This window comes from Enhydra lutris, unplaced genomic scaffold, assembly GCF_002288905.1.
Source record: "Enhydra lutris kenyoni isolate GAN:26980312 unplaced genomic scaffold, ASM228890v2 scaffoldscaffold16, whole genome shotgun sequence".
NCBI lineage: Eukaryota > Metazoa > Chordata > Mammalia > Carnivora > Mustelidae > Enhydra > Enhydra lutris.
In genome coordinates, this window is record NW_019154100.1 from 3021892 (window position 1) to 3043577 (window position 21686).

At 39.3% G+C, this 21686-nt stretch overlaps 1 protein-coding gene across 2 annotated transcripts in view; it reads left to right on the top strand.

Moving 5' to 3' along the window:
• Window positions 1–21686, top strand: part of LOC111147311 (cyclin dependent kinase 14) — a 584276-nt gene that overhangs the window by 232534 nt on the left and 330056 nt on the right. For both annotated transcript variants that reach the window (XM_022503295.1, XM_022503296.1), the window contains one exon: window positions 17582–17676. In XM_022503295.1, the coding sequence (XP_022359003.1) occupies window positions 17582–17676 (95 nt within the window). The remainder of the gene's footprint in view (window positions 1–17581; window positions 17677–21686) is intronic.

Below are 21686 nucleotides of genomic sequence, written 5' to 3' on the forward strand. Positions count from 1 at the left end.
ACCCATTACCAGTGGTTCTGTCAAGTTGTCACTAAAATAGTATATTCAGGTAGTTAGTCTTATATGAAAGGACTCCCTCCTTTTGGACAGCAGTCTATTCTATTCCTGCCTGATGAACCTTCTAGGAATTCAGGTCCTGTTCAGCCCTCCCTTCTTTTTTGTATAAAATAGTAATTAAACTCCAAAAGAACCTGAGCTGTGGGGACCCAACCTTTGTATCAAACTTTGTCCCATTACTTCCCTTGAGACATTGTTTTTTTAGCCAAAATAAACTACATACTGTTTGTTCATCCATGACTCTTTTTTTCCCCCTCACACTCAAGTTTCTTGAGCTTTGAATGTTCTATCTCCTTATAGCACATCCATGGTTTTTTTCTACAGCAATATATATGGCGCCTCTATTACAAGACTCCACACTTTCTCCAGTTGGGAGTTACTTCGTTTTCTTCTTCATTTCCTTAGTATTTTGGTCATTCAGCTGTTCCTCTCTATGGCACTTACATAGATCCTGTGATAATAAAGTTATTTGTGTGGACTTTCTCACTGACTTGAGTGTAGAAGTTTTGCTTAACATGAGGATCTAGATAAGATTCTTTGAGGCTCCACAGTCTGTGCTATTGCTGAGCATTCTCTGTATGACCTCCAGAGTGTTTACAGAAGTAGCTTGCTTATCTGCACATTTCCATCCAACTGAGCAGTACCCCAGGTGCTAAAATGGGTCAAAGAAATACATGCATTTGTTGAAGTACCAGGAAAAGAGGGAAAAAATACAAACGCATCAGTTGCCCAGTCCACCGTGCCAGGTTAGGGTTAACTAGAGTCAGGGCAGAGGATAGGAATGGCCAGCCGTGGGTGTGATCATTCATTACCTGGTCATGGGTCAGTCGCTTGCCTTGTTTATGAAGTGATTCATTGGAAGAGAAATAAGCATCATCTAAATAGCCAAAATGAGGGGTGCCTGGGTGGCTCAGTTGTTGAGCATCTGCCTTTGGCTTGGGTCATGATCCCAGGGTACTGGGATGGAGCCCCGCATTGGGCTCCCTGCTCGGTGGAAAGCCTGCTTCTCCATCTCCCACTCCTCCTGCTTGTGTTTCCTTTCTCGCTGTGTCTCTCTCTATCAAATAAATAAATAAAATCTTAAAAAAAAAATAAGTAGCCAAAATGGTATCCCACAATCTCACATCACAATCTCACATACTGCCATGTCATTTCCCTTTACCCTTGTCAGAAAGCCGTTCACTTTCTTGTTGGTCCATTTCCCCAGAGCTGTTATGTATGAATGAGGGGAGGGCAAGCAGAACTTCATTTCTCATTACCTTCTTTCCTTCCAAGACTCCAGCAGAAGATTCAGGGGAGGGGAGGGTGTGGCAAGGAAACTTACTTGTTTTTGGTCCCATTGCTTTATCTTATTTGGGGAAGCAAGGCTGTTGATTGTACTCATCAGAACATTTCTCTCAGCAGTTCATACCAAGCAATTTGGAGTTGTTCTTGGATGCTTGTCTACTCCATAGCTAACCTAAGCAGAGTGTGATTTTAGCTCATATTTCTGGAGGAGGAAAATCTTCAAATCTTTCAGCACTTGCAGTACCTTTCCACATCTTCCAAGGTTAGACAATTGCAAACAGATCATAGGTGTATAATAAATGTTAGTTGAATGAATGAATAATTACTTGGTTAAATAGGTACCTGTAGAGAACAAAAGAATTTTGAAAAATTTTTCATTAATTTTTTATCAGCTACATTTATATTAAACAATAGATGATCGAGGTAAAAAAAATTAAACTCTCTTATAGTGAGTATAAGGAAAAAAGTAAACTACCACTCCATCCACACTTTATTTCCTGAGCCTGGTATCATTCAGCACAGGCTGTCTGTTCAAAGTGTCTAGAGTATTACCATCCCCTCTCACTTCCCTTTTAACTACATACTGCTTTCAACTTGATGTCCCCCTTTCCCCCTTCCCACCCCAACTAAATATATCTTAAACATGTTTTATTGTTAATACTTATAGAAGTATTGCTTTCATTTTAATAGATAGACATTTTTTGTTATATTAATGTGCCATATTTTTTTTAAAGATTATTTATTTATTTATTTGACAGACAGAGATCCCAAGTAGGCAGAGAGGCAGGCAGAGAGAGAGAGGGGGAAGCAGGCTTCCTGCTGAGCAGAGACCCCGATGCGGGGCTTGATCCCAGGACCTCAAGATCATGACCTGAGCCGAAGGCAGAGGCTTAACCCACTGAGCCACCCAGGCACCCTAATGTGCCATATTTTATTTAACCAGACCACAGTTAATTTAGGACAGTTAAGAATATTTCAGATTTTCCACTGTTTATTAAAAACATAAAGAGAACGTTGTTATTAACATATCTTTGCTTATTTCTACATCTATGTCTATAAATTTCCAGGAGAAATGCTGATTTAATACTTGCCCTATGGGAAATATTTTAATTTTTAAGATTTATTTATTTAAATAAATAATGCTCATGAGCAGGAGGGGCAGAGAGACAGGGAGAGAGCATCCCAAGCAGAATTTGTGCTGAGCATAGAGCCTAACATGGGCCTCGATCCCAGCACCCTGAGATCACGACCTAAGCTGAAACCCAGAGTCTGACGCTCAACCGACTGTGCCACCAAGGCCCCCTGGGAAGTATTTTAATTTTTAATAGATGTTGACCAATCTCCTCTTGTATCTCAGTAACATCTGGCCTCAAATAGTGTATGAGTGTATTTATTACTTAAATCCTTGCCAGTGTTCAATTATTTGGATTAATTTGCTTTGAATTTCATGTTTGGGTTTCCTCCCAGATAATTGCTCTCCTCCCCCTTCAGTCCTGTGTTGGTGTGTTGGGGGATGGGGTCTGTCAGACCGTCATGCCTGTAGTTCTCTCAGACTTTTTAAACCCTGCAGTTTTCCAGGCAGAAGCCTGGCAAAGTGGTTTGGAAATCAGAGACCTGGCTCTTGACGCAGCTTGGCCCTCAGCTAGCTGTCGCTACCTTGAATTGGTCCATTTTGTTTCTTTATTTCTCATTTTGCTAGGATGTAATTATCAGATATTTAATGCCTATGTGACATTTTCCCTAGATCTCTGAGAACGAATTGGAGAAAAAGAGGGCAAGAAAGGAGAAGTGATGTACCAAATTGTATGACTTTTGACAATCTCTCTGGGGCCTCGATGTTCTTACCTAAGAAAGTGCATCAGTTGGACTGAATATCCTCCAAGTCCTGTTTAGATCTGTCAGTCAGTGAATCTGTATTCAAAATGATGTGGGGGGAGAAAAGTCCTGTGCTAAAAGTTCTAAGGGGTTCCTGTTCCACCTAGTGAGTCTCGGTGGGGCTTAGAGATGTGCAGTTTGAAATGGTTATAATTTCATTTCTGTCTGTTCTTCTTTGGTAGGCATTGTGATCTTGCTGTAGGAACATTTTCCTCATTCTCTTTCTAGTCCCCTTTCTTATTAACTGTGTGGTCTGTGGAACTCATAAAACCCACTTTGAATTGGCCGTTCCAGTTTCCTCGTAAGTGTTACTTTAGCTTATGCAGTCAAAGTGATGGAGTTTTATACATGACACACAAACGTTGATTCAGAGATCACAAACTTCAATGTCTATCCAATATCAGGCTCTAGAGTCTCCGCTGCTCTTGGAGGACAAGGAAGGTGGGGAATTGTAGCGGTGTTGTCTTAGGTGGAGGGCAGTTGTGTAGCTCCGGGCATACAACTTATATCCACATTTGGTTTTTCTAGAAAAGCCAAAGTATAATGCATTTTATGTGAGATCCTCCAGTTTTTAAATACTTAATAAATTTCTAAAACGTTGCAGAAGCCAAACAAACCAAGCCTGTGGGTTGGATTTCACTCTGTTGTAAACCTACCTAAGGTTTAGAACCTTTTCTTTTTTCATTGATGTTGCCTTATTGTTTATAAGCTTCTCTTCTTCTGGGTAGAATGTTAGGGTGTAATATCAGTTTCTAACATGAGCTTCTTGGAATAGAATTTCAAATAAATCTTTTACCATCTCTTCCATAATCTGAAATATGAGTGGAAATAAAATAATGACTTCTTAGTTACAGCGGTAGTATATAGCATTTCATCTTCTTATGAAAGGGAAACTCCTAATGACATCCTATCGGTAGGATACTTCTTTGCTTCTTTTTAAAATTCAGTGAAATCTATAGCCTCAGTGTGTTTGTCAGTTATTACACAATAAGAATACATTTATTTCGATCAACATATCCGGCTGAACTAAACACATTATAAGAAGATAACCAACCAACAGCAGAGTGCCACATTAGGAACTGTGCCGCTGATGGCAAGTTATGGAATATCGTTTAAGGATTTTATTTTTCATGTTTATGCATGCATTATTTAATCTGCACTTATCAGGCATCTTCTCTAAACTCAGCCCTGAATTTCGTGCTATGAGCACAGCTGGAGTAAGAGCAAATAATGAGTGATGGGGGATACAGACAGGTGGAAATAGGGAATCAGGTAATTATAACACCGGGATGAGACACCTCACAGTGGGGACAGACTCATCAAAAATGCCCTAACCTGAGCCCTGGCAGCCTGCAGAGACTTCCGAAGGAAATGATAGCCAACTTAAGATCTGAATAGCTGATACGAAGGAGGGGCTCTGAGGCTGTGGGAGCCCGAAGGGCAGAGGGAGGAGCATCCGGGCAACAGAGCTGTGCAACCATATGGCTGGAGTACAGAGCATGGGGTAGAGTGGGGAGAGCTCCTTCAAGACCCCTTTTTGTGTGGGTTCCATGAGTCCTGTTAAGCAGTCCTTGAAAGTTTCAAAGAAGAGAAGAGCCTCGATCAGACAGACAATTTTTATTTATTATTATTTTTAAAGATTTTATTCATTTATTTGACAGAGAGGGAGAGAGAGAGACAGCAAGAGGGAACACAAGCAGGGGGAGTGGAAGAGGGAGAAGCAGGCTTCCCTCTGGGTAGGGAGCCTGATGCAGGGCTTCATCCCAGGACCCTGGGATCATGACCTGAGCCAAAGGCAGATGCTCAACGACTGAGCCACCCAGGCACCCCAGATGGACAATTTTAAAGGCCAATTTGAGGGATGCTTGGGTGGCTCAGTTGGTTAAGCATCTGCCTTGGGCTCAGGTCATGGTCCCAGAAGCCTGGGATTGAGTCCATATCAGGCTCCTAGCTCGGCGGGGAGCCTGTTTCTTCTCTACCTGACATTCTCCCCTACTTCTGTTCTATCTCTCTCTGACTAATAAATAAATTTAAAAATAAATAAAAGCCAATCTGAATTGCAATTTTCCCTTTAGCTCTCTCCTTTTTAAAAAATTTTAAAAAAGATTTTATTTATTTGACAGAGAGAGAGAGAGAGAAAGATCACAAGTAGGCAGGCAGAGGAGAGGGGAAGCAGGCTCCCCACTGAGCAGAGAGCCTGAAGAAGGGACTCTGTCCCAGGATCCTGAGATCAGGACCTGAGCCTAAGGTAGAGGCTTAACCCACTGAGCCACCCAGGTGCCCCCCTTTAGCTCTTTTCTTATTACTGTCTTTTTAGACCTCTCTCGTGTAGGTATGTGACTGCACAGGTGCCTCCGATGGCCTCTGGTCTTCTTAGCTTCACGGTTTTTACCTGGGTAGCTATGAAGATAAAGAGAAACCAATGACCATAGCAAAGCACTAGGAAAGAAGACAAGAAAACCAAGACTGTGAGAGAAGCAGATAATTGTGATTTTGATCCCAGAGATAGATTTACACTGTATTGGGGAGGCTGTGGGCCAGGAGTTGAGCCTTAGGGCCAGACTGCTGTGTATTTCAGTTTCTTTAGTTTTCAAATGAAGAGTTGTATTATACACGGTGGAAAGTGACACTCAAAAACTCGCGTGCATGATGGGTCAGTCACCCTGTGTGTGTGTCAAATCACAGATGTATTTAATGCACTAAGATTTGACATATATGTGTATGCATTTGTGTGTGTATAATGTTTATGAAGCAAGAAGAAGTTTGTTTTGTTTTGTTTGTTTTAAGGAAGTTTTATTAGAAAGGGCAATGTCGATCGGTAGGAGTTGGAACACATTTGAGAATCCCGCGGTGACGCTTATGACAGCGCATGCTTCCCATATTCTCAGGAGCTGCTTCTTACATTTCTTACATGGAGGCAGGTCATATGAGCAGAAACTATTGTCAGTGCCAGGCTTAAGCATCCCTTGGAGAGACACTAAGAAAAGCCCCTCTGCAGTCATAGCATTTGAAGCTCGAGTGTCAGGAGTCAGTTTCCTGGCTGGGTGAATGTATCGACAGATTCTTCTTGGGAGGAGACGAAGGTGCAAAGCTTGAGACCATAGTCGAGAAACTCCTTTATCTCCCCTTTGTCATTTTCTCCAATGGCAATTTGTTTTTTAACTACCACGACAATTGGAAGTCACCATGCTAATTTAGAAACTTAAAACATGTAATATACACCTTATCTGTAACTTTACCCCCACAGTTATCACAGCAGAGAAATGTTTTATCATCCACAAGTGTATCATACCTTGCATGAAATCTAATACTTCTAAGATGTTGCCAGTTTTGGACAACTAGATAGAGACTTTAAAGAAGATAACATGAGACTCTGTTAAGATTTTTAAAAGCCGTTCTTATCGTTCTTGTACTGAAGTGGCTTCTCTAGTGTATGGATTTAGGCCGTCCTCATGTTCAGGGAAGGCGGGGTGGGGGGAGCTGCTCCCCAAATTCATTAACATTTTACTCATGTAACTTGGCATCATTTTATTTTTTATCATCATATACTTCTGGATACTGAACACTTGAGAGATCGCTCTATACTTTGTAGGCATATTTGTTTTCCTGTCTTGCTTTTTGTGTATTTCCAAATACAGAAAAAATCTCCTTCACAGGCTGCCGTAGCCAGAAGAAGAGACGAGAAATGAGAGCGCTCAGAGGCTGGAGCTTGCCAGTCCTGCCCCCATACGATTCAGAAGGCAGCCCCCGGCCAAACCCTTTATTATCTTTCTGACATTAAATAACATGTCCACTCCCTGAACGCTGACGTGGGGCTAGAACGATGGGCACCGTGTCATTTAGTTGTTGAGCATCACTGAGCCCGGACAGGAAGGAAGGCCTGGGGGGAGGGGAGCAAATTGGGAGGCAGGGTATTAGCGACCTTACCATCAGCGACAGAGGTCCCTCAGCTGGGCCGAGATGAGCTCGGGTCCCCACGAGGGCCACCACTGATTGGGGGCAGTAGGAAGGATTTCAAAGCCTTGTCCAGGCCAGGGGACAGTTTTGTCATGGGAAGGTGGAAGCTCTATTGCCCGCCTGTGGGGTATCTGGTGCTGGGGGCCTGTGCACTTTCCACCGAATTAAGTTGTAATTTGAAACTTTTATAGCTTTGACTGTGTTATTAAGTCACATGAACTAGTGGTATGTTTGAAATTTCAATTCAGGGAATATTCAAGGGTAAGAATTAACCCCATCCAAAATCCATCTTCATTTTTTATAGTCTTTCCCTTCTTCCTTCTGTGTTCATGATCTGTTTATGGTATCTCTAGACCTGCTAATTGTATTTGCTTATCAAAGCACTGGTTCTGATGAAGGGCTTATTGCCAGCATTTTACATAAAACCTTATTCCTTCACAGATCTCAAAAATTGTGGCATTGAAAAGCCCATATAATGATGACCTTACCAACATTTATATGAAAAAGCTTTATAACCTTTTTTTTTTTAACTGAACAGGAAAAAATGCACACATTTTTAAAAATACAAAATTTCCGAATAAAGAATTCTCTTTTCCTTCTAGCCCAATACTTTTTATCTTCCAGTGACATCTGTCTCAGCAGTTGTGTGTGTGTGGGTGTGGGTGTGCGCGTGCACGTGTGTAAGAGAGACGGGGGTGGGAGAGAGAGAGAGGGTAATAGATACCAGGTAAACCAACTGATTGATTGTCTTGCTGTTTCTTTTGATTTGCTTATGGAACGGTGAATAGATTGCAGTGTGACTAAGTGCATAAACACATGCGTACACACACACACGCAGCCCACAAACATGCTACCCGTTTCTCCCTATCAAAACCATAACACAATGATTTTTAAGCTTGAGGATGCATAAGCATTGAATAGAAGGCTTGGTCAAAATATTGAATGTCAGCTTCATAGGGACAGGAGTTTTGTCTGTGTTTTTCCTGGTGATTGGCACACGGTAGATATTAAATAAATATTTCGTGACTGATTCTTAGGTCCCATCCCCGCAATTTTGGATCTGGTGGTTTGAGATAGAGTCCAATGAATTTGCATTGCCAGCGGTTGGTATGGAGTGGATCATTGAAGGACCATGCTTTGAGAAACACCTCCTGGCGGGCCTGTGCCAGTGGTGGTGGTGACTTGACCAGTCTGATTCCTGACAAAGGGCAGTAGAGTTTCCCGTGTCTGGAAATAAGCTGTAAAATTACCCGGCTTTGTGGAGGAATCTGACTGCGCTCCACCACCGGAATGGTATCTTGCAAAGTCACGTATCTTATGGGCAAGCCCCTAGGTCCTGGGACTTGAAGCCATGGCAAAGAAAATATTTTCTGACTTTATACTTCTGTTTATTTTTGTGAAATACAAAAATAGCTCTTCACATATTTTCATGTAAGGATTGGGATTGAGTTACATCTCGTTGAACAGTGATAGCTATTATGGTTCCAATGTTTATTCTTCCTAACCAGAAGACATGAGGGGCTTGGTGCCAAACCACACATTTTTTTAAATTGTATACTTTGTAGTATTCCTACTGACTATACGTTTAACCCACAAGTAATAAAGTATAAAGTAGTTCAAATACAGCAAACCACCTAACAGTTTTTAAACTTAGTTACTGTAGTGCCTAGTTACTATAGGCAGACAAAAAACAGCTCTTCTGTTACCAAGTCTTCCAGAAACCCTCAGTTCCTGCATTGAAGACAAAAGTACCTGGAGCGTAAGTACCACTATTCCCAACCCTGTCACTTAGCAAGATTTGTTTCTGCAGAAGTTACTAGCAAGATGTTTACATAAGAGAAAACCACCTCTCTGCTTTCCCATACATACATGCTTGGATCTTTCTAGTGGCAAATGGGAACAGGATCAGCTACTGCATGGAAAAGCAGCTGGTGGGTCATTTACAGGTTCATCTGGGGGTAATTGGAGACAATCAAACTCGGAATCTTTTTCAGTGAGTACATTAATCTTAATGCAGGAAAGTAACTATTTAGACAAGGAACAGTTTCAACATTTTGGATTAACTCCTGATGTGGGAGCAAATTACAGGCTGATACGGGGCCTGCTGTGTTCCAAGGTAGGAAAAGAGCCCCTTATAAGATGCAAGCATTTGCACCAGTGCCCTGGCAAGGAGGGTTTAGTAATGAGGCGGGATTAGTAGTGAAGGATCACATTGCAGTTACAATGATTCATTACTGTAGATGTGTTAATTGTGTAGTTAAACATCTGTATGCCTTTTTAGTGTTATTTCAGTTCGCTTTAGCCAACCCACTTGTAACAAAGAACTTTTCAAGACCTTGTTTGTAGTCTAAAAGGAATGTATCTGTATTGTCAACAATTCAAATGATATGGAAAGGTACATGTAGAAAATTAAATTGTTTCCAGATTCCTCCCCTCAGCTATAACCTAGTTTGATAAGCAGCTTCCTCCCCCGCCCCCTGTACACACTTTGGTGGCAGATTAATCAGTTTGAACAATAACATTGGTAAAAGTAACGACGCCTTTGTGATAAAGTTAAAATTGCTCTGAGCCAGGTAAACTCTATTAGGCAGAACCATGTGAAATTGCTGTGTTAGTAGGTCAAAAATGTCAAATATTGACAGTTTTATGTGGTTCAGCTATACTATGAGAGGTATTTGTTCTTTGAAGTGATTTAGTAAGCATTCCTGGTGGTCCTGTGAGACTGCAGTGTGGAGGTATCCCCCCGCAGGCTGCCCTTTGCCAGTAGTGAGGTGGGGGATAAACAGGTATCCGTCGCAAGAGGGAGTGCTCGGGTCTGTAATTTCTAATACCACATCTCATTCAGGGTTGCGATGTTGGGGATATTAGGAGTGGAGCAAAGCAGGAAGAATATGCAGTGGGATTGAATTTCTGTCTATCCCTGAATAGAAGAACTTAGCTCCAGAGCAAGTAAAAACAGTAGACTTTTTTTTTTTTTTTTTTTAAACAGCGGCTAGAAAGCGATTTACATGATGTTTATAAAGTGATCCTAACATGCTGTATTATTTTTCCATGTTTGGATGGTACCTGGTGGTCAAGAAACATGTTTCCAAATCCTATAATGTGATTTTAGCTTAATTAAGTTTATATGATATCACATTTTGACCTTGTGTTTTGGGTGATCCATGACCTCTTTTTCCCGTAACACAGAGATGACTCTCTGTATGTGTGTGCATACAGTGTATAAAAAGCAAAACATGGAGTCAAAGATACAGTTCCATTTTTAACCTGTTTCTTGCACTTTTTCATTTGTTAGTTTATGGGTGTGTGCATGTGTTTGTGTTTATTTATCATATTAGATATCAGTAAGGGTAAGGTCTGGAGCTAAGTAAAACCACAGCCTCTCTCCTGTTGTGTAGCTGAAGTAGGCAGCATACCCTGCAGAACTCTTACAGGTTAACCTAGGAGCTGTGTATCTGTTCATTTCTCTGTCTAGACCACCTAGTCCTCACAGACACAGACGAGCGATCTCTTATTTTCTCTACATGCATTTTTGGGGGAGGGTATTGTTGGATTTTTTTTTTTTCTTCTCTTTATCCTTCAGATTTTCCCATTCAGAATACTTGAGCTATGAAAATATTCAAAATGTACTAGCAAGTAACTTCTCATTGAAAGTAAGTATTTTCATTATTTCTAGTATAAAGTGAATTTCAGCAGCCTTAGAGCTAGTTAGCTGTGCACTTAAAGAAAAAGTTCATGTCTGTTGTAAGTTGTAGCTTGAGGTAAGGTTAGCTCCTTGGGTTTAATGTGTAGTAATGTTTGTCTTCTAGAAACATGAAGTAGCAGCCCCTCCAAGTGTACCCCTCTGGAAAAGAAGACATTTTTTAAAAAGAGAGAGGAAAATATGAATGCGCTACTTCTTTCCAGAGGCTAAAGGGGGAGTGAGCAAGGATAGCTTGTGTGTATTTGTGGTCTGTCCTTTCCTAGTATGATATCACATAATGACTTAGAAAGCTGATAAATTAAAGAAGGGTTTTGTCCTTTCTTTCTCTATTAACATTGCTTGTGAGTGATAAAATGAACATACTTTGGGGTTTCCTGAGTGGCTGTCAGTTAAGCCTCTGACTTCAGCTCAGGTCATGATCTCAGGGTCATTAGATCCAGGCCTGTTTTGGGCCCCATGCTTAACGGAGGTGTTTGCTTGAGAATTCTCTCCTTCTTCCTCTCCTTCTGCTTCTCCCCAGGCTTGTGCATGCTCTCTTTCTCTCTTTTTCTTAAATAAATAACTAAAATCTTTAAAAGAAAATGAACATACTCTGAACTCTTCTGTTAGCTCAGAATTTATTTAATCCTGGTGAAATTGGAGTTTAGGCAAAATTTATCCCTTCCAAGTCAGAATGGAAATTGAAGATGTTTATTCTCAAAGTGGGAGGTGGAAGTTTCAATATGACCGATAAGCAGATATCTGAAGCCTGCTACCAAATGAAGGGAGGCTCCATGTGTCCTTCTGTCCTTCTGGGACTTTGTCAGAGGCACACTTACCTTTCTGTTTTTGTATTGTTTCAACATCGCAGTCTCGGAACTGTTAGAATTTTACCCTCAACCCTAAAATTACAAGTCTTTCACATCACGTGCAGTTGAACTTTTTCAAACCTCAGTGGTGAAATGAATTGAAAATGTTGCCATATGTTTACTTAAAATTTGTGGAGAAACCAAGTGAGAAACCAAGTATGCTGGAGTTACCAGCACTAATGTTACAGGGTTGGTTTGTCGGTAAACGATGAGAAAGTAACATGTGTTATATCCGGGATATTATCAGGATTACATGGAGTATTATTTTGACAGTGTTTGTCTTGGAAAGAGAGACATATTGGCTTTAGAACTTGGAGGTGCTAATCACTGGTCTGACTTGGTAGCCAAGAGATTCGCTTGCCTTGGTAACAGCAGGAATTACAGTTTCTGGCAACTTGCTGGGAGTGTCTGTCACCTTCACAGGATGTTGATAGAGATCCTGGATGGTTTTCTGACCTTCCATGCCTTTCCTCTGCCCTCAGCTGTGCAGTTAGTGGCTCTGTCCTTTTTCAAATGCAGATTAATGATGTTAGGCTCAAAAGAAAGAGGGTTTGCTTTCCAATACAGATATTGGTACCTCTTTAACTGATGGTGTACTTTAAAAGTGTATATAAATGAATTTAGAAATCTGAAATCTGTAATAATTGAGACTTACAAGAAAGAAGTTTGGAGACTTTGAGTCTTCATGTCGAAATGGCCAAAAATATATAAAGAAATGACATGACTTTTTTCCTATAATATTTGTCACTGTCAGGAACAAACCATTTTTTCCCCAAGATGAATGATGGCAGCAATTCAATTTTCCTGAAATTGTAGGAAAAATGCCATGGGAAATGATGAGTGTGAAGACATTACTTTGAGAAATGAGCAACAATTTAGGTGTAAGTGGTGAGAAAAAAGGCGGTAATGGGGCAGAGGTTGGGGGAGACAGTTAAAAAAAAAATCCCAAGGCAAAGGATCCTCAGGGCCTGGGATTCTTAATTTAGTGGGAGCTTCAGTACCTTTTCGGGGTTGTTGCTGATAAGGATGGATCCTTACTGAATTTGACAGGCTAAGGGGGTAACTTGAAAAATGAAATCGGACAAGATTACAAATCCTGTTGTATAATATATTTCCAAAACTTGCCTCACTAAGCCAGGTTGCTTTCATACAACCCGGGGATCCTTTAGGCCCTTGCTTCATTTCACTTGTCTGTGTCCTGTCCCTGGTGGGTGTGAAGTCCCATACCTGGTCATCGTTTTCAAATACCCTGTTGTGGTTTGAAATAATCCATCTCTGAGGATGAATCTGCCTTGGGAGTCTAGTGCAGGCCAGCTGTCCTTGTTAAAATGAGCAAAGGTTGGTCCCCAGGTTAACATCTGAAAGCTAGCTATTTCATGAAGTTTTAACTGTTGAACGCTCATGGGCCAGTTGAATAATTAAAAGAAGGAAGATTATAAATTGTTGGAATTAATACTATGAAACTCTATCATAAGTCTGTATGATGGTTGTGCCTTCACAGTTTGTATGCTGTGATTTTATTGTTGTAATTGTTTTCCCATGTGTGCTAATTTACAAAGCTCAGATAAAATAAACCTGTAGGTGTTTTGCTGTAAGATTTTTAGTGTATACAACTAACTTGCCCATGGCAGGTCTGTGTGAGATGGAAGAGAAAGCCTCATTATGTAGCCTGGACTTGCCTGGCTTTGGACTATACACTGTTACTACTGATTGAGTTTCAGGGGGAACATACTTCTTGTTGTCTTCCAGTGTTGGAACCAGCCACATGAATTAATTTTCCTTCTGAATGGCCTTCTTTGGACTTACAAAAGTTTGTCTTGGGATTAAGGAATACAGTATATGGTCCTGAAACAGTTTTGCTTATAGAAGTCTACAGAAATTCATAGCAATAGCAGTAGCTCTAATAAAACAACTGCTCACATTCATTGAGCTCGTACTAGAACTTATCAATCCATATGCTTTCTCCCTGCCTTTCTGGTGAAATGACCAGTGCAGCCCCTCTTGCGTGGTGGTTACATACCTAAAATATGCTACATGATGTATGTAATATCATTTTATTTGAGTAAAGTGTAAATAATCTGGATTTGCTATTTTATTTATGTTAAAACATGGGTGTATCTCTTTATTTTTATTTTTTTTAATAGAGTTTATTTTTTAATGTAGTTTTAGGCTCACAGCAAAATTGAGTGGCAAGTTCTCATATACTCCCTGCATACCACCACCTATCTCCTCCCTGCCCTTAAGCCTCCCCTACTATAAAGATCTCTCACCAGTGTGGTACATTCCTTACAATTGATTAACCTACACTGACACATCATTGTCACCTGAAGACACCCATTAAGATTCATGCTTGGTGCTATAAATCTTTTTCTAAAGATGTGGTTTTGCGGTATTATTGGGTATCAAGAGTTTGTCCAGGGCCAGTAATTAGGTTCTTTTTTTTTTTTTTTTTTAATTTAAGTTTTATTTTTTTTTAAACATATAATATCTTTTTATCCCCAGGGGTACAGGTCTGTGAATCGCCAGGTTTACACACTTCACAGCACTCACCATAGCACATACCCTCCCCAATGTCCATAATCCCACCCCCCCAACCCCCTCCCCCCATTAACCCTCAGTTTGTTTTGTGAGATTAAGAGTCACTTATGGTTTGTCTCCCTCCCAATCCCATCTTGTTTCATTTATTCTTCTCCTACACCCTTAACCCCCCATGTTGCATCTCCTCTCCCTCATATCAGGGAGATCATATGATAGTTGTCTTTCTCCGATTGACTTATTTCGCTAAGCATGATACCCTCTAGTTCCATCCACGTCGTCGCAAATGGCAAGATTTCATTTCTTTTGATGGCTGCATAGTATTCCATTGTGTATATATACCACATCTTCTTTATCCATTCGTCTGTTGATGGACATCTAGGTTCTTTCCATAGTTTGGCTATTGTAGACATTGCTGCTATAAACATTCGGGTGCACGTGCCCCTTCGGATCACTACGTTTGTATCTTTAGGGTAAATACCCAGCAGTGCAATTGCTGGGTCATAGGGTAGTTCTATTTTCAACATTTTGAGGAACCTCCATGCTGTTTTCCAGAGTGGTTGCACCAGCTTGCATTCCCACCAACAGTGTAGGAGGGTTCCCCTTTCTCCGCATCCTCGCCAGCATCTGTCATTTCCTGACTTGTTAATTTTAGCCATTCTGACTGGTGTGAGGTGGTATCTCATTGTGGTTTTGATTTGTATTTCCCTGATGCCGAGTGATGTGGAGCACTTTTTCATGTGTCTGTTGGCCATCTGGATGTCTTCTTTGCAGAAATGTCTGTTCATGTCTTCTGCCCATTTCTTGATTGGATTATTTGTTCTTTGGGTGTTGAGTTTGCTAAGTTCTTTATAGATTTTGGACACTAGCCCTTTATCTGATATGTCATTTGCAAATATCTTCTCCCATTCTGTCAGTTGTCTTTTGGTTTTGTTAACTGTTTCCTTTGCTGTGCAAAAGCTTTTGATCTTGATAAAATCCCAATAGTTCATTTTTTCCCTTGCTTCCCTTGCCTTTGGCAATGTTCCTAGGAAGATGTTGCTGCGGCTGAGGTCGAAGAGGTTGCTGCCTGTGTTCTCCTCAAGGATTTTGATGGATTCCTTTCTCACATTGAGATCCTTCATCCATTTTGAGTCTATTTTCGTGTGTGGTGTAAGGAAATGATCCAATTTCATTTTTCTGCATGTGGCTGTCCAATTTTCCCAACACCATTTGTTGAAGAGGCTGTCTTTTTTCCATTGGATATTCTTTCCTGCTTTGTCAAAGATTAGTTGACCATAGAGTTGAGGGTCTATTTCTGGGCTCTCTATTCTGTTCCATTGATCTATGTGTCTGTTTTTGTGCCAGTACCATGCTGTCTTGATGATGACAGCTTTGTAATAGAGCTTGAAGTCCGGAATTGTGATGCCACCAACTTTGGCTTTCTTTTTCAATATGGCTTTGGCTATTCGAGGTCTTTTCTGGTTCCATATAAATTTTAGGATTATTTGTTCCATTTCTTTGAAAAAAATGGATGGTACAGTAATTAGGTTCTTAATAAATAACTTGATGAATATATGAATGATTATAAGTTCTTGACAAAACACATGCAAAACATCTTTCTTTTTTCTCTTCAGGTTGTATACCAAACACCAAAATTGAAGGTTAATTAAAATAAATAATGCTAGAGGACGCTCCTGTTCTTTGAATATTCTACTTGAATGGTTATCAGTACAGGGGGAAATAATAGAATTTAAAAGCTTCAGACAGGTTTAAGAGACTGTGAAAAGGGTAGAGGGGTATGGAGGACTTAGATGAGGCAGACAGAATCACTCTGGAAAGGGAAAACTGGGACTGCATGAGGTTCACAGTACTGACTACAGAAAAGATAAAAAGTGAATAGGATTGGAAAGTGCTGGCTGGGGGAGAGATTCAGATATATAGCTATATAGTGAAGGGATGGTACCCCTTGAAGATGGCAGTGAAAGTGAAAAAGGAAAGAATAGGGGAAAAAATAAGGATCCTGTAGAAATGAAAAAGAAACAGAACACCCCAGACTCTCTCCGTACCTACATAGAGGAGAGAAGAACTGATGTAAGAGAGAGCTCTCAAACTAAGAATGCAGTCCCTTAGCACATCTATATAAAACTGCTGTAAAAATTCAGAAAATATAAAACAAATGCCTTTCAGCTGATAAAAATGCTTTTCAAAAAACAACTATAAAATTAAAGAAAATTGTACACAACAAACTGTAATCTAAATTAGATTTTCTTATTCAGGCCCTTGGGTATATGAAACCTAAAAAGCCCACCTTGAAGTGGTAATACAAAAGCTAAGAAGAAAAATGCACAAAATTAAAATGAAATCGGTTAATTGAACTCAGGGGAAAAATAGAAGAAAATACAAAATCAAATAAAAAATGAAGACTAAGTTACAAGATGCCCAAGGGAAAATAGATTGAAATGTTAGCTGACCAGTATATTCATATTTACATGATGTAAATGGTCTAAGTATCAGTTAAATGTCAGAGGTTGACAGATTGGATTTAAAAAGCGCATGACCCAATGATAGGCTGCTTATAAGAAACTTACATATTCAAATCTAATGACATTTGTAGGCTAAAAGAAGATGTAAAAGGATACATCATTAAAAATAAGCTTGAGTGGTTATGTTAATATCCCATAAAAAAGGCTTCAGAGCAAAGAAAATTATCAAAGACAGAGAGACATATATATTGATACAGGAGCCAGTTCACAAAGAAAGCATAGGAATCCTAAAGGTATAGGCAGTAAACACCACCCACCAAGCAAAAGGCACAAAGCAAAAGCTGGCAGAATTAAAATGAAGTTGACAAATCCCCAGTTACAGTGGGGAATGTCAACAACTCTTTCTTAGTCCCTGTTAGAACCATTATTCAGAAAGTCAGCAAGTACAGAAAGGAACTCAGCGACATTGTCAACCAGCAGAATCTAACTGACACTTATAGAGCTCTCCACCCAAATTCACCAGAATATATTTTCCATAAGTATGGCATGCATACCATTATAAACCACATCCTGGGTAATGAAACAAACCTTCACAAATTTAAAACAATTGAAAGCATACCAGGTATGTCCTCTGACCATAATGGAATCTAACTAAAGGTTAACAGCAAATAACACGTGAAATAGTTGGGGGCGGGGGAGCACGTCATCTAAATGAAAACCCTGTTCCACTACCCTTGATTCTGAATAGGTATTGGCTTGGAAAATGGAAAAATAGATATCTCATCTGACAAAATGATAATGAAACATATTAGTTGATTATTACCCATCGTCTCTCTGTCTACTTTGTTTTACAGCTTCTCTGTTAAAAGGACTAAAACATGCTAACATAGTGCTGCTTCATGACATCATCCATACCAAGGAGACACTGACACTTGTGTTTGAATATGTGGTGAGTAAAGTAAGAATTCAGATTTTATAAACATAAATAAAATTCTTGTAGTATTATGATAGAGTTTCTTATTTAAGTTGCTGTACTGAAGTATATTATCTAGTAAGTTTGTATAATTTTGAAAAATTCAGAAAAATGTTAAACTGAATTTTCATCAGATATATTATCTTTTAATAACCTATTTGTCACCAGATATGCTATAATTTTTAGGTTTATCAAATAGGATTAAACATGACAGTGATCACTGCATCAAAGGAAGTTCACAGATGATAATTCCCCCCTGCCCCTCCTTTGGACTTACAACTTGGTTTTCTCAGAAGCATTCTTACTAAGATGTTTTTTCTTTTTGGGTGGGTGGAGGAAAGCCTGATACTTGCAATTTAGACTTCATAGTTTTCCCCCTCAGTTCATGTTTCAGCTATTAATTAAAACTTCCAATTTGCATAGCACACAATGTAATGATCTTATTGTGTTGAGAGTGTTACTGCTAGAAGACTTGGACTTGAACTCATAATTAATCTTTCTCCGTTTCTCCTAGAAAAACATATGGTATTTATGTAGCATCACTTCAGCATTTAACTGTGGAATCATGAAATGTAACCATAATAATTAACATCCCAATTTTCACAGATGGATCTGAGAACATGTAATTTATAAGATACAAATGACATTGGTGGAGACTTTTATTGAGAAGAGTAGCTGTTGGTATTGTGAATGTATTAGGATCCCATTTTGTAATTACCACACTACTTTTTTAAAAATTTGAAATAGGTTCCATGTTTTTTTTTAATATATAATAGAATGCATATTTGCAACATTTTTATCTTGCTAATGTCTGCCTGTGTCTGTTTATCATTTGAAAATTGTTGTCTTATGAAGAAGCCATTTATCTTCTCTATTTACATATAAATGATAGATACATTTGAATAATATGGTAATATGGCTACAAGGACAGCTAGAGCTGAGCAGTTGAATATATTACATGCTACCAAGAATGGATGCAGATTCGCACATCAATGCAAATATAATTTCTTTTGTTTAATCGGTGATTTTGGAGTCAATAATGTATTCAGTTGACTTAGGATTGGAATTTTTGCTTCATATTTTCCAGTAGGTCTGTTGCAATATTGCAGTTAAATCTAGATTTTTCTTAGTATACTTGACTAACTTTTATGTTTTGTAGAAGAAAAGATTTGAAAAAAAGATTTCAAAAATGTATTTATTCCCTCCTCCAAAATTAAATGGTTAAGCTAAAAAGAAAAAGAGTTTGGCCTCTAAAATCAGTAACGTGAATAGAGAAACTAACAGAAATAATATGAAAATATGTCCTTGAGGTCTTAAAAGAAACCTATATTTGTGAGGCTAAAATCATTTGATGATTTTTATATTCTGTGGAAGCAGCCACATGAAGGAAATTCAGTGTCCTGAAATATTTGCTAATTGATTAAGACTGACTTTTAAATATGTCCTGTTATATTTGCTAACTGATTAAAACTGACTGTTAAACAATCACTCTTCTTTGTGTGAGTGCAATTTTCCCTGGTTCCAAGTCTTGTGGAGCCATCCCAGGTCAATCAGCCACATAATAGTGTGGACCTCTGCAGTACTTTTCTGGCAACGTTTTCTTCCCTGCTTCTCTGGGGGAGTTAAGACGTAGCTAAACCTGTTCTCAGAGAATGAGGCAAGCTGACATCATTCATGCTTTAGAACTGGCCTGCCTTGCCTCTCCTTGGGTCCCCCACTCTGTCTTTATTTCCTCACCTCCCCATTGTTCCTGCCTCCCTCTTTTCCATCTAACCTTCGTCTTTTTCTAGTCTTTTCATGTTCTGTTCTTCTACTCTCTCGGGTGGCCTACTTTTTGTTGCTACAACTTATGTTTGTTTGGGTTTTGCTTAAGTGAAATGTTTGAATGGATCTCTGAAATCAGAGTTGGGGTGGGGGCCATAGGAATAGCTTATAGGAGTCTTCCCAGTTAGCGCTGGGGAGGTGTAGACTCTTTGGCAGCATTAATGTGACTATGTGGCAATTGCCCAGTATAGAAAATACTCCCTATAATATTTCCTAAAGTTTTAATTTTTTTATACTGCTTTTTCATTGCTTGTTTATACATCTACTGGTATCTCAAGAAAGATTAAGGCTCTAGCATTTTTTAATGGATTAATCAGATTGCTTTCCTCACAGTATCTAGCAGAAATTACTTCGCTCTTTTCTTGTATGTTTTGCAGCAATGGAAAGACAGTAATAATTTCAAAGCATGAAATGCCTTGGAAATTAGAGCAGATCCTATCCTATGTCCTTCCCATAGGATAGGAAACCAGAGGTCACTCTGGGCTTGGGAGGATGAGTGATGGATGAGAAAAGGAGCTAAAGGAATATTTAAGACAAGGATGACCACAATGCTGTGCTGAGCACTCTGCTTGGGTCTTTACATTCATTCACATTTTTGGTGTTCTCAAGGGCCTCCTGGAACTATGAATATCACTTTACAAAGAAAAAGAAAACTAAGTATTAGAGAGATTAGGTGCTTTTCCAGGATCTTGTAGCAAGTATGATGGACTCAGGCCCATCTTACTCTGATTCCCAATTGTAATGTTGTATCTCCCGCTTATTTTTACAACTGTAGTTAGGTTGAGCTTTTGGTCAGAAGAGGAAAAGGAAATTTTCTTCTTTTTTTTCCCACCCTCCCTTTTTCTGCTCTTAAGATCCTGAATGCAGTTAAATCCTGAATACAGTTAGACTGCTTTGTTGTTTAAATAAGGTTTTGGACTGGTCAAAAGCCTTATCACTTAAGATTTTATTTTAATTATGAAATGTTTTTAAAGTTTCCAAAAAGTAAACTTAAAATTACAGTATTGTCCCTTATATCACTGGGATCTACTTACACACACACACACACACACACACACACACACACACACACACACAGGACCTTGTTATTTAGCAAGCCCTAAAATCAGTATCAAACATTTTAATGTGCAGTTTTCTAAACTTAGTGATATTGCCAAATTTTAAAATTGTTAACATCAAAGTTTTTTTCTAAAAGAGGTTGATTTTATATTCCATGTAATTAATAGTACCCTTTTTTTGAGGAAGGGGAATGAGTGTAAGTGTAAGACCAGGGTGCCTGGGTAGCTCAGTTGGCTAAGCATCTGTCTTCAGCTCAGGTCATGATCCCAGGTCTTGAAATTGAGTCGCACATTGTATTCCCTGCTCAGCAGGGAGTCTCTTTCTCCCTCTGCCTCTGCCCCTTCCCCTGTTCCTGCTGTCTCTCTCAAATAAAATCTTTAAAAATCAGTAAAATAAAATAAAATAAAAAGTGTAAGAAAAATCCAAACACCATGCCCATTGAAACCCTAGTTTTATGGGACACCTGGGTGGCTCAGTGGGTTAAACCCTCTGCCTTTGGCTCAGGTCATGATCCCAGCGTCCCGGGATCAAGCCCCAGCATCATGGCTCTCTGCTCAGTGGGGAGCCTGCTTTCTTCTCTCTCTCTCTCTCTCTGCCTGCCTCTCTGCCTACTTGTGATCTCTACCTGTCAAATAAATAAATAAAATCTTAAAAAATAAATAAATAAGAAAAGAAACCCTAGATATGAAAGTAAAGTAAAATAACTTAAGATTCACTAGGTACTATTGGATTTTTTTCTTTGGATTTTAGTTAAGTGTTCAAGGTTTTTTTTAGGATCATATATAATTTGAGTTCCACAAAATGAAATAGTCTTATTTATTTTATTTATTTTTGTAATTTAAATTTTGAGAGTTAACATACATTAACATTCTTACTTATGATAGTATACCTACTATATAAATATATTTCTGTTCTTTGCTTTGAAAGAGAATCTGAAGCCCAGATGCTTTGTGTTATTCCCACGAATGACCTTCTAGGTTACACAAAAGCCTTGGGAGCCCCAGAATAATAAGTGCTGTGGAAGAGCACTGGACGAAATGACTTTGGAGGTCATTATTAAAACCCTTCAGTGGGGGCGCCTGGGTGGCTCAGTGGGCTAAAGG